The sequence below is a fragment of the Elaeis guineensis genome, chromosome 3 (genome assembly GCF_000442705.2).
Source record: "Elaeis guineensis isolate ETL-2024a chromosome 3, EG11, whole genome shotgun sequence".
NCBI classification, from domain to species: Eukaryota; Viridiplantae; Streptophyta; class Magnoliopsida; order Arecales; family Arecaceae; genus Elaeis; species Elaeis guineensis.
This window is the reverse complement of record NC_025995.2, coordinates 85,076,138-85,089,017: the sequence shown is the minus strand read 5'-3', so window position 1 is coordinate 85,089,017 and position 12,880 is coordinate 85,076,138. Positions and strand designations below refer to the sequence as shown.

The window sequence follows — 12,880 nt, the reverse complement described above, 5'->3', positions numbered from 1 at the left end:
ATTATGTTTAGTTTACATGCAGGTTGAAGTAGGTTTGACCCATACCCCACATATATTTTTTCTTCATCCATATCAGCTCATTAATCTTTCTAAATTTTTATTCATTACTTATATGTATAACTAAGAAATAAAACAAAATAAGGTTTTCAAAGATCACAAGCAACAAAATCAATATTTATCTTTAAATATGTCATTATAAATATAATAAACATAAAATTTAGTATATATGATAATTATGAACTAACTAATGATAAAACTAGATAAAATGCACTCATATATTCTAAAATATGTTGGCCCACTCAATCCATCATTCTTGTAAATTTTTAATTTTAATATTTACTATTTTTTATAAGTTATTTATAATTTTTTATGATAAAAATTTTATTATTTTTTTAATTTATATCTGATATTTTAAGTATGATTTCAATAATTTCTTTAAATTTTTAAAATTTTTAAACTATTAGCGATGAAATTTTTTGTCGTTAAAAATCATGTTAACGATGAAAAATTCATCTACTGTCGCTAATAGTTTAGTTTTTAAAATTTAAATTTTTTTATTTTTTAAATATTGATGATGATAAAAATACATCATAAATAAGTAACGATTTTGCGATGGTAATTCATTTTATTGTCGCAAATAGTTGATTATTTACGACAAAAAATATCCATCACAAATTATCTTTTATTTTTAAATTTTTAAAATATATTTATTTATGATAAAAAATATATTTTTCATCACAAATAACTATTATTTATGATGAAAATTTTTTCATCATAAATATTCTATAATTTTAAATTTTTATTTTTTCTAATTATTTGCAACCAAATAATTTGGTTGTAAAAAATATCTTATTGGTGACACAAACTTTTTCTTAGTCGCAAATACCTTACTTTTGGAATTTTAAAATTTTTATAAATTTCTCAGGTATTGGTGATGAAAATTTTCATCATTAATGTAATTTATTAGCGATGAAAAATAATTTTTTATCATAAATATTTTAATTATCTACAATGTTTAACTTTTCATCGTAAATAATCTTTCTATTTTAAATTTTTAAATTAGCTAACTTTTTAAAGTATTAACGACAAAAATTTTTGTTGTTAATAACCTTTATTTGTGACACAAGTCAGGTTTCATCGTAAATAATTAAATTATTTATGACTGATATTTATATCACAAATAATCAAGAATATTTAATTTTTTATTTTTCTTCAAATATTAGTGACAAAAAATTTTAGTCATAAATTAAAGTTATTTGGCGACGAAAACGTTATTTTCGTTGCAAAAAACTTAACTATTACCGACAAAACGTATATCGTCGCTAATAATTGGATATTTATAATTTTAAAAAAAATTATTTATGATAAAAATATTCATTGAAAATAATCAATTAATTATGATGAAATTATTTTGTTCGTCGCTAGTACTTTTTTTTGTGATGAAATTTTGTAATCGCTGTAAATATTTCTTTATTTTTGATGAAAAATTATTTTTATCGTTGATATGGTTATTTACGATGAAAATATTTTCTGTCATAAATAAATTTGCCGCTAAAAATCTCTTTCCTTGTAGTGTGTATGATTATGCTTTCAACTATTAATTTTTCAAGAATACACGAAGGTAATGTTTGTAGGATATTTATTGAATAATATTTTTATATATTGGGTAGTAAAGGAATATAATGCATTAATAGGCTGCAAGTATACATTTTTTTTCTATGAATCTTATATAAGGATATATCTTGTATCATATATCATATATAATAGATCGTATATCATGTCATATATACTTTTTTTTCTTATAATTGGAAGAGCATGGAAGGGAGCCTAGTGAGGTTGAGTCCTATAGGATGACTCATACACATTGAGATGGCAGCTTTGTATGAGAGGAGTCTAGAGATCTGATCGCATGTATTGATCTATTTGTTGAATAATTTATACTATTATTTTTATCATTAATATGTAGATTTTTTTTTAATATATAGGATAAGGCAGCAACACTTATTGCAAAATATGTCGGTAAGTCATCATCACCTGTAGATTGCGATCGTGTCAAGGCCCATGTGTTCACTAAGCTTATGGGATCAAGGCATTATGGCCGAGTGAGGGGTTATGGTGTTAGACTCATCCCCACTCAATTATCTATAATAAGCACATATACTCAAGAGCATAAGTAGAGCAGTAGCACTGTAGAGGTTCATAGGCTAGAGACATATATACAAGAGATAACGCAAAGATATGAGACACAATTATAAGAGATGAGTCAGAGACATAGCCTATAGATAGTGGAGCTGAGGTGGAGCTATCAGATAGAGATAGTTTTATTGAGGACATGAGTTGATGAGATTACATCCTTTTTACGAGATTTTACCCCGCATCAACTACGTATAACTTTTGGGTTTTATCACTTTATCAATAAAGAAGCATCCCCCACAATCTTCTTGTAAGTTGGAAGTGATTTCGTATTTGAGAGGAAGTTTTTCAAGGGTTGAAAAAAGGAAAGAGTCATCAACTTCCCACTGCTGCTAGCGGGACAGCCACATGAATCCATTTTTAATTAGCGCTTCATATAGCCCCTCTCAGGAATGGCTTTTATCTTTAATAGGCTTGAGGCTTTTTGACATAGAAGTATGGGTTGTAGACCCCTTGCCTTCCTCACTATGTTTGCTATTGTATAATTCCATTCCTGTCACTCTTTTGTATATATTTTTTTAATATACTAATGAAGTGAGCATGTCACGCCCTCGATCCGAGATTGTGAATCGAAGATTATGGCAATCGCCGCATACTCATAGAAAACTCTTCTCATAAGCATGCAAGGCATCTTATCACAATATCAATACTTCACAGTAAAAAAATTAGTCAATAATTTAAATTATAAATAATATAACAATCCAAATTTCAACTCTAATATCTCAATAAAGTCAACAAAGTTCTATAGGCCTTACATCAAATTCAATAAAACTTTCAACCTAAAATAAAAATATGAAAATTCTGCTTCTCATCACTCTTCCATTCACATCTTGTATCATCTTAATTCCTAAACATCTGTAAAAACAGTAAAATAAGAGGTAATGAGCTAGACAGTCCAGTAAGTAATGATCACTTTCAATAGATTTTATCAAATATTTAAGTAAATAATTATTTATAGAAAATAAGCATATAGAGTTCATCAATTTGAAATCAATTTCGATTATGCAACATAGTTCATGCCAAATTTATTTTTTTTTTGAAAATTTAAGTTTCTTTCGAAATTTCAATTTCTTTCATTCTTAAGTTTTTTTCATCAACCATGAGTTATGACCCTATTTTTTCTATGGTAGGATCATAATACCGCGTATCTTCTTATGATGAGCTGCGAATTATCTGACAGCAAAGTCTTTCGGAACTGCTGATCTATCTGATGGTTTGTCGCTAGTCTCTCTGGTGACATGTCGCTGGTCTCACTGGCGACATAAATTCTTAGAACAAATCAATTGCCAACGTATATACCTCCATTGATGGGATTTTTTACATAGTCAGGTTGTCAATTTATATTGTTCTTATATCAAAATTCTTTATAAATCATATTTCATATTCTAATTTCGATAAAAAAAATATATAATCATGTAGTATCGAAATCAATCAATATAATGCATCATAAAATCAATATGTTCAATCATGCTTCATCATAACATATCAAAATATGATATTTTCATAACAAAATATTATTTCATCCAATTCATGCATTTTTTCTCAAATCATGTCAGAAAAATATATTATAATTTATCGATAAATCTAGAAAAAGTGAAACATTACTTACCTCGAACATATTCCAATAAATCTACATATTTCTATATATTTTCTTTCAAAATTCTTCAGTTCATAAATCATATCACAATATCCGATTATCAGGTATCAATGATATCTATACGAGATCAAATTCAATAATCAGAAAGAATACGAATACCATATTTCAACGGTTTAGATTGGATCCGATCATCTAATTTCATCTAATCAAAATCTAATTAGGACATAAACGATCCAAAGTTTGACTATCAGATCAAATCGAATTCGAAGTGATAGAACTGAGATTTCTTCATTGGTTTCATAAAATCAAGTAGAGAAAAAAAATCAGAGGAGAGAGAATTCATGAGGTACAATTCAAATTGATCAGGTGACACAATCCAACATCACGATTGATCTAATATCTCGATTAGTGAAATCAACATGATCTAATCAAGTCATGGTTAGATCGGGATCATGGATGATCAAATCTAATGACTCATGGTCTAATCAAGGTGCTGGTATACTATCTGACAACCACGGATTAGAATGCTTTCACTAGAATCGTTCAAACTCATCAAAATAAAATTTTTTTTCTTGATAAATTTTAAAAAAAATAAACTTCTAGAGAGATACAATTCTAGAGAGAAAAATTTATGAAAATGAATTTGTACTAATTAGACGATACGGTTCAACAAATTCGATTGATCAGATCAAGATAAATTAATCAAATCATGCTGAAATTACCACAGATAATTCAATAGAATCATGGGTGATAAAATCTAAAGATATTTGCTCTGATCAAGGTGGGTGCCAGTATGCTATCTGACAATCATGGACCAGGATTCTTCATCAGATCAAAAATATTAAAAAAAAATTTATTGATAAATCGATCAAGAGAGAGAAATAATTTTAGAGAGAAAAAATTTTAAAGAGAGAAAATTCATCTTGGACTCCTCAGACGATATGATTCAACAAATCCGATCGATCAGATCAAATCATGCTGAAATTATCATGTGAATAATTCAATAAAATCATGAGAAATAGAATCTTAAAAAAATATTAGGTCTGATCAAAGTGGATGCCGGTATACCGTCCGGCGATCACAAATCAAAATTTATTATTAGGATCAATTTCAATTCATCATCATTCTTCTCAAAATTCTAAAAATCTTAGGAGAGAGAATTAACCTAGAGAGAGAAAGTAGAGAGAGAAAGTAAAAAGAGATTAGAGAGAGAAAGAGAAAGTAGAAAGAAGAAAAGAGGGAGAGAGAGAAAGCAGAAAGTCTATATTTTTTTCTATTTTTCTTCTTCTTTTTCTTCTTTTTTTTCTTTTTCTTTTCTTTTTCTTTTTTTTTCTTTTCTTTTCCTTCTTCTTTTTCTTTTCTTCTCCCCACGGCTTAACTTGGGCCGAAATAGGGGACCTCATAGTCCCCTTGATTAGTCGGCCAACCGATGGTCGATCGGCACGAGACTGGCCGACGATAAGAGGACGACGACGGGCAGCTCGGAGGGACCCAAACTGGTGGCCGACGGCGACCATCGATGTCCGAAAAATCGAAGAAAAGAGGATAAAAATGGAGGTTTCTTCCGCAACAAAATCCGACGACTCCGATCGCTGGCGATCATGCATACGGGTACAGGAAGGAAGGAGGAGAAGAGAGGGAGAGCAATCGGGCTTACCTCGAGCTCCAGTGACATTGTGGTGAGGAATCGAGGCAAGCACAGTGACGGGCTCTTGCGAGTGATTTCTGGCGATCCTCACCGTTTGGCTCCGATTTTCTTTGTGGGAAAAAGGGAGAAGGGGTCTCCCTTTTAAATAGAGCCGGAGGGGAGGAGTTTGACTCCTCTCCGCAGCGATTTCTAACTTCGATTAGGAGTAGATCGGAAGGAAGAAGACTCCCGTAGAGAGTCTTCTTCGATTTTCTTTTTTTTTTTTTTTCGGGCTTTGTAGACTGGGTTTAAGGCCTAATTGGGCTGGGCCATAACAGAGCATCTTCGTATTACCTAAAAAAAAGACTAGGTTTGTGATGTCTGCTAAATAAATTTATCTTTTTGCATTTCTCTCAAAAATATCTGCTTGCATGGTGTGGCTCATATTGATTGATCTGTCCTTGAATATGGTTAGTGATCTACACTTCACAGCCTATTTTTCCTGAATCTGGATGTGCAAGATACCACATCAGAATTTCTATTTGTTAATTTCTTTATGATTTTTCTATCTTGTTTTTTTTTTGTGACTATTTTTCTATCTTGTTCAATCATATGTTATTGTTTCTTTTGTCTAGAATGGCTACATATATATGAATGAGGATTTAAAAATAAAGCTTCTTTTTCAACTTTCAATCAAAGCACAACTCTTCAAAAAATTCTATGATAACATATGATTGAAGAAGATCTCTCACATTATGATATAATTTGTTAGATCTTAAACCTCATAAACATATGGTGTGATGCATCTCACCAAGTCAGCATTATTTGATAATTTAATAGGAAGCCAACCATGACAATTAGAACTTAAAATGAAAATATCTACAATATATAATATGATGCTAGTGGATTTATTGAGGTTCCACAAGAATTAAGATCATGTTCCAACTTGATTGTAGAAGGCCTCCAATGGAGTCAACTTTCCTAAGAAAAGCTTTTTCCAGCTTCATAGATGCAACATGCCGATATATCAAGGCAAAAGAATGAAAGGATAATTAGAAAGATAATGTTGCATGAAAGAAATAAAAAAGAGGAAAAGTCCAAGTGATTCTCATGAAATATACAAGAACCAAGAAGGATTTCTTTTAAATATAAAGGAAATAAGTAGGACTTAAAATTAAGGAAGCATAATCTTCTAGGTTTATTATAATTAACCAAAATGTATGGTAAAAAGCCTAACCATTCATTCAAGTGAAATAGGTTAGGTTTCATATTACTCACTAGCAATGTTTGGTTATCATTAGGACAATTTTAACATATAATTTAGGTGAATCTAGGTTAAGTATCCGGGACATGTTATAAAAAAATTGGCATGTATGCTGCATTAAGCATTTTTTGGTCAGATTAAACATTAAGAACCAGTAATTATTGATTATTCATAATTTTCATGATCTCATACATGTGCAGAGGAACAAGAGATGGATGAGAGAAATAGCAAATCAGAAGATGTGACAACTACTGACTGAGGAAATGGAGTGCCTTCAACTCATCTATTACTAAGAAGAAATTCAAAAGAGATGGTAAAAGGATATAGAGGCACAAAGTGGCATCTTGTCATGTAGATTGTTGTCTTTTGTTTTCTTTATTTGTTGATTCTTTAAAAAAATTTAATGACTGTTATATTTTTTAAAAAAATTAATGATCATAGTTTCACTATATTTACTCTATGTTTACTTTGGTGGCTCCGAGCTCATACTCTATGCAACTTATTGAGGATTGATTCAGGTGACAAAAAAGTATGCTCAACAAGTTGCTAGATGTGTTAGATCTTATCATAGATACCATGATGGAAATTCAAAAATGGATCTTATTATAGATGCCATGATGAAAATTCAAAAACTAGGAATATATATGGGGAATTTCAAAACAAAACACTATGATACTAGGGTCAATTATATGTTATGCTACTAGGGTTGTCACTCAACTTGCAAATCCGATGCCTAAGCCGTACCCAACTCATCCTCAACCTAGCTAGATTTAACTTGAGCCCAACAATGAATGGGTTGAGGATAAATTAAAGTTAAACCTATTATAATCTCTTTTGAATAGAGAAATCTAACCCAAGTTTTGAAAGACGGACCTCGCTACAAAAAATAAATGACCAATGTAACAGTTTTATGAATCTTTAAAAAAGTAAAGGACTTAGAACCCTAATTTAATAAGTTCTTAATATTCTTTATTATTTTATTAAGAAATTTGAGTGGAATGGTAGAAGAAAATTATTTATATTGCACTCCATTATACTGCACCTTTTATGCACAATCCACGATGTCAAAAAGATATTAAATTTTTTTTAATATTTGATTGATTAACTAATCACATTTTTTCATGTGTTATCTTGTACAAACAATTGAGTTGCTATAATCACTTTTTTCTTGGACAATAATGGTGTAAGATCATGTCCCATTCACCTATTTGTCCAAAATCTGACCTCCAAGAGAAAAATAGTTCAAGGGGCAATCCCTCCAAGCTACTAAAATCTACGAAGAGTGTTAAACCCAAAATGTCAAGGATTGGACCACCGATGGTATGTGCTCCTAACCATCCGAGCCTAAGAAAAGAGCATCATTAATTGGCATGGGGCCTAGAACCATGTAATACTATGTATGTATTTTTTTTATATGTATGCATATATATAAATTGGATAGTTATGTGGATTCGGATCAGGTCAGGTATAAAAATTTCAAATCCCAACCCAACCTTACTTCAAATAATGCTCTCAAATCCAAACCCAATCTCAAATCCATATCCAGGTCAGGTATCAGGTTTGCAAGTTAGAATGAAAACCTTACTTCAAAGTAAGGTCTCAAGAATAAATTCAACTTGTGTTATGGTTGAGTCAACTAGGTCCATATTTTCTTTCTTTTCTGCTTCCAAATTGATTTCCTTAGTGTCATCAATCTTCCATCTCAACCATGATAAATCGGGATCTCAGTTCATCTTGATCTTGGCCACCAACCATGATAGCTGATATTCTTGATTTGAACATAGTCGAGTGGAAACTTTTTATTAGTCAAAATTTTACTTTAAGTTCTTCATGAGATACCAAGTCACATAGCACACTTTCATTAAATAATCTGCTTGCACATGTCTGACTCCAGTATAAATAATATGAGCCATGGACAAAACCAAAGTGCATGATTTAGGTCTACCATGCATGGCTAAATTGGTCTCTGATACACAAGAATTCGCGGTTAAATTGTACTATCAGATAACATTTTTATATATATATATATGTTTTAGAAAAACACAAAGGTCATCATTATAATATGCTAGCTTACCAGCAAATTAGTTATAGATAAATGGCAGAAGTAAAACAGGGAGAAGATAGAGCTATGTCCATACATTTCCACTGCCCTCATCTTTTGTTATTCCCATACAGTCGGAAAAGGTTAAATGCAGAGATACAGGAAAGTATGAGAATACAACAGGTGACCACAAAAGCAATCATTAAACCACATCCAGCCTTGATACAGAATCCCCTATACATATCACATAGTTTCATCCATTGAAGCTCTGGTTGGCCAAATTCCGCAAGCAATCCTGATTGTGTGGTTGCTGCCACTGCAGCTACTGATACGTATGCCATTACCTGAAATGAATGGGATACATTATTCAACATGATGGTGTATAAGTTTACTCTTTTTTTTCATTAGCTGTGTTTTTTTTTTTTTTTTTTTCCTTTTTTTCTTTGGTTGGGTTGGGGGGGGTGGGTGGGGGGTTGGGGGGGGTTGGAAAAGACTATTGAGCTTTGATGGAAAAAGTGCTTACAATAATGATGCGCATACGGTATACGAATTAACTAATCTCCGTTGCAAAATTGACCAACATAAATAAGCTCCAAGAAACCATTTGAATAATGAAGGGCTATGTGCTTAGGTGGCAAACACTGATATGGACAACAATTTTTATTGGATTAGCAGACATTGGTCGACATCATCAGGACCAGCCCATTATAATTGCACGTTGGCAGATTGTCCCTAACGGGGATCACCTCAAAATGGTAATTATGAATGCATTGAAGTCTTGGTTTGTTAATTGAAAGACCAAAGTATATGAAAAAAGAAGTCCGTTGTAGTACCTAAGACAAATTGCACAATATCTTATTTCATCACAATTATGAGACATGTTGGCTATGCTCTATTTTAATTTGGATCAAGACTGGGAGACAAGATCTTATATAAAGTTCATTTTAAGGTTGAACTGAAGTAGTTCTCTAAAAGAAATATACTGCATAAAGATGGTTCAATTGTTCAGCAAAACATAAATTGAAGTTTGGGTCAAAATTAGCAACACCTCACACATATTGTGCAGCTAGCAGTATGCGCAATATAACAATAGATGTTTGACGTACCGAGATGATTAGGATATGGCAACTATAATTTTGATAGCAAATCATTCTCACCATTGTAGCACCAATATCTGGGGCCTTCATATTTGGTCCTTGGCCCTCCCACAAGGGCAGGTTGCCATTTTTAGTGTTCCTCTAAACATACCTAATTCTTTAATGAAAATACACCTTGGTTTTAACATTTTACTTGGGGGAGAGAAGGAGAAGGAATACTTAATTCAATATGCAAGTATATTTATCATTGGAAATCACAATTGCTAATTCTTCCTTTAATCAGAGCAATTCAAGTCTTCCCTTGCATGCATGATACCCAAAACTGGAGATTTAATTCAAGGGTATATTTCATAAATGAGGAAGATGCACTGCTGGTTAACAATGACAACAATAATATGTAAGCAAAGTTTCAATAGGGGTTTGGAAATGGTTTTGCATGAAAACATCAAGGCATGTATAGAAACTAATTAATCATTTGGCAAATTGTCCTGACAACAATAAGGATCCATTCAAAGATAGATTTCTTTCACCTGATCACATGAGAAAATAAGCCAAGCTACGGGCTTGTTTAACAGAACATTCCCCCTGATTAAGGTAACCACACATCGTAGGCCTTGTATAAGACTATAACATGCAGCTATCCCATTAAATATCACCAGAAACCTGCATCCAAAAGCAATGTAAAGCAAGGGGGAAAAAAAAACCAAGAAGTTGATGCAAAGAACACTATTTGTATTCTTGTATGTCATTAAGGGAAGGCTTCAGGGATTGCTTACACTGAAGCCTTCATGTCTGTGAACTTGGCCTTCCTTTCCACAAAGACGATCTTCTTGACCTGTGTGTCAGTCCCCACAAGGGCAGCCACAAGCACTGCAAGCCCACATACGACACACCTCAAAGCCACCTCTCCCACCCTCAGCCTCCCCTCCAATGCATTCCATCTGCCATTGCGATGGTGCACAGGCACATTCCATGGACAAACACCATCAAATTTGCTCATATTCTCTGAACAAATTCTCTAGCCAGGAAAGATCCAAGAACAAAAAAGCAAAATTCTTTCCCTGCCAATCCCACCAATATGAATTCAATATAGGATCTCCCCTTTTATGGAGCCTATGGCAAGGAAAACAAGCTGGTTGGCTGCTTTTGCTCCAGCTTTCTACTTGGTGTCACCTATTTAATGTGGGTGATAGGTAGATGAGCATTGATTATACATTAATTTGTTCACCTATTTGCACAGCAATGGATGTGCAAGTGGACCCTCTATTTATTCAAGATCCACAGGTTGTGCAACTGAAGATTTTGGATGGAGTTTAGCTCTGCTGGAAAGCAGCAGCAACAAAATTTTCATGAAGATTGTGAAATACATCACAAAAACAGCATGCGGCCGGGAGTGCCCCACACCAAAAAAAAGGGGGGGAGAGAGAGAGAGAGAGGAGAGGAAGTGGTGCAGGTGGCTCATTTTGGACCTTTTCTCTTCCCAAGCCCTTTTGGTTTAGCATCAGGACACAGGTTGCAGTGACTAAACAAAATGGTCAATTGTAAATAATAAAGGAAGAGCGAACGGGGAATAACCTATTTTGAGTCAGTTTCCATATTGACACATCTGCAATACCGAAGATCTGAGAGGAACAAGAAAGATAAGCAAAGAAGCTAGCTGATTGGCTAGCGTTGGACGATCCGTCCTCCTGAAAAAGTCAAGATCTCCTTGTGGTTAGTAACAAGGAATAAACTACACATAGATGTGGAGCTCGCCAAAAAGAGTTGGAATGTTAGCAATACTTATATTTTACATGGATTAAATATAGAAACAAGTAATCATCTTTTCTTCGTATGCACGTTCGCTCGAAGTATATGGACTACTCTTAAGCTGTAATTGAGACCGAAAAGAATGTCATCTTCAGTCCTTGACCTTTGAATGAGTTAGAGAAAAAAAAATTAGAAGTTATTTGGACAATAAGGTAGGAAATATGCTTATGGCTGTAGTTTATTGGGAGATATGGAGATAGAGAATACACGTATATTCTTAATCAAGAAAGGGTCTATTTACTCAATTTTCAAAACATTATCCAATCTTTAAGAAGCAAGAGCATTCTCTGTCCATCTAAGACTAATTCTAAGGTACAAAGCCTTTGAAAGAGACTTGAAAGTTTGGCATTATCTTCTAGAATCTGATTTTTTTTTTTTTATAAGTACCCTCTTTCTATATATTATGTAAATTGTATCTATTTCTTATTATGAAATAAATTAAGGGATAGCTCTCTGTGGCTTCCCTTTTTCCTTCAAAAAACAAAAAGAACAATAAAAGAAAAAAATTCTATACTCATGATGATATTTTATGAGATGATTGGATGATTTATTTTATTTTTATTTTATTAGAATTTCAATATTGTATTTCCGATATTAAGAGTTATAAATTGAATAATTTTTAGATTTTTGAAAAACCTTCAAACCTCCATGGATATTTCAAGCATCCATACCTCATGAGATCCATCCTTTATTTTGTTGTTAAGTTATTGTTGAATATGATCTTTTTGATGATACATATTCTTATTATGGAAGTCAAAATTCAATCTTGATAATATTTGTTTAGTCTCCAGTTGAACTAAATAGAACTCCTTATAATTCTATTATTTTAAGTAGTGAAAGTTTTTAACTGGACTAGGTCCTGTGATCTTTTCTTCATTCAAAGGATTCTTCATGTTAAAAATTATGGTGTCACTTATTTGTGGTTTGCTTGATTATTCTATCTATCAATTACTTGTGTAAATTGTGGAGATTATTATTACCATGTGAATTGTAATGATATCATATTTAATTGCATAGAGATAGAAAATGGTTTATGGTATTGTCCTTCCTCGATTGCATTTTCCAACAAAGCCTCAAATTGCATGAATCTAACTAAAAAAAGAAAGATCAAAATACTAATTTCAGGATTCAAATTTCAACTTTCTTGCTCATTTTTATTGAGCAATAATTTTCTTTCTCATTTAAAATTTAAAAAGAAAAATACAAATAGAAAAGAGAAAAAAGAACAAAAATCTAACCTTAAATGAATTCA

At 32.2% G+C, this 12,880-nt stretch overlaps 1 protein-coding gene across 1 annotated transcript; it reads right to left on the bottom strand.

Annotated features, from left to right (window-relative positions):
- Nucleotides 1-8,733: 8,733 nt before the first annotated feature.
- On the bottom strand, nt 8,734-11,219 carry LOC105041890 (CASP-like protein 2B1). The gene is made up of 3 exons (XM_010918952.4): nt 10,596-11,219; nt 10,350-10,482; nt 8,734-9,066 (listed from the first exon to the last, which is right to left on the bottom strand). Exons 1-3 carry the CDS (start codon nt 10,817-10,819, stop codon nt 8,833-8,835), a joined length of 591 nt encoding a protein of 196 aa, XP_010917254.1. The 5' UTR covers nt 10,820-11,219; the 3' UTR covers nt 8,734-8,832.
- Nucleotides 11,220-12,880: the final 1,661 nt, after the last annotated feature.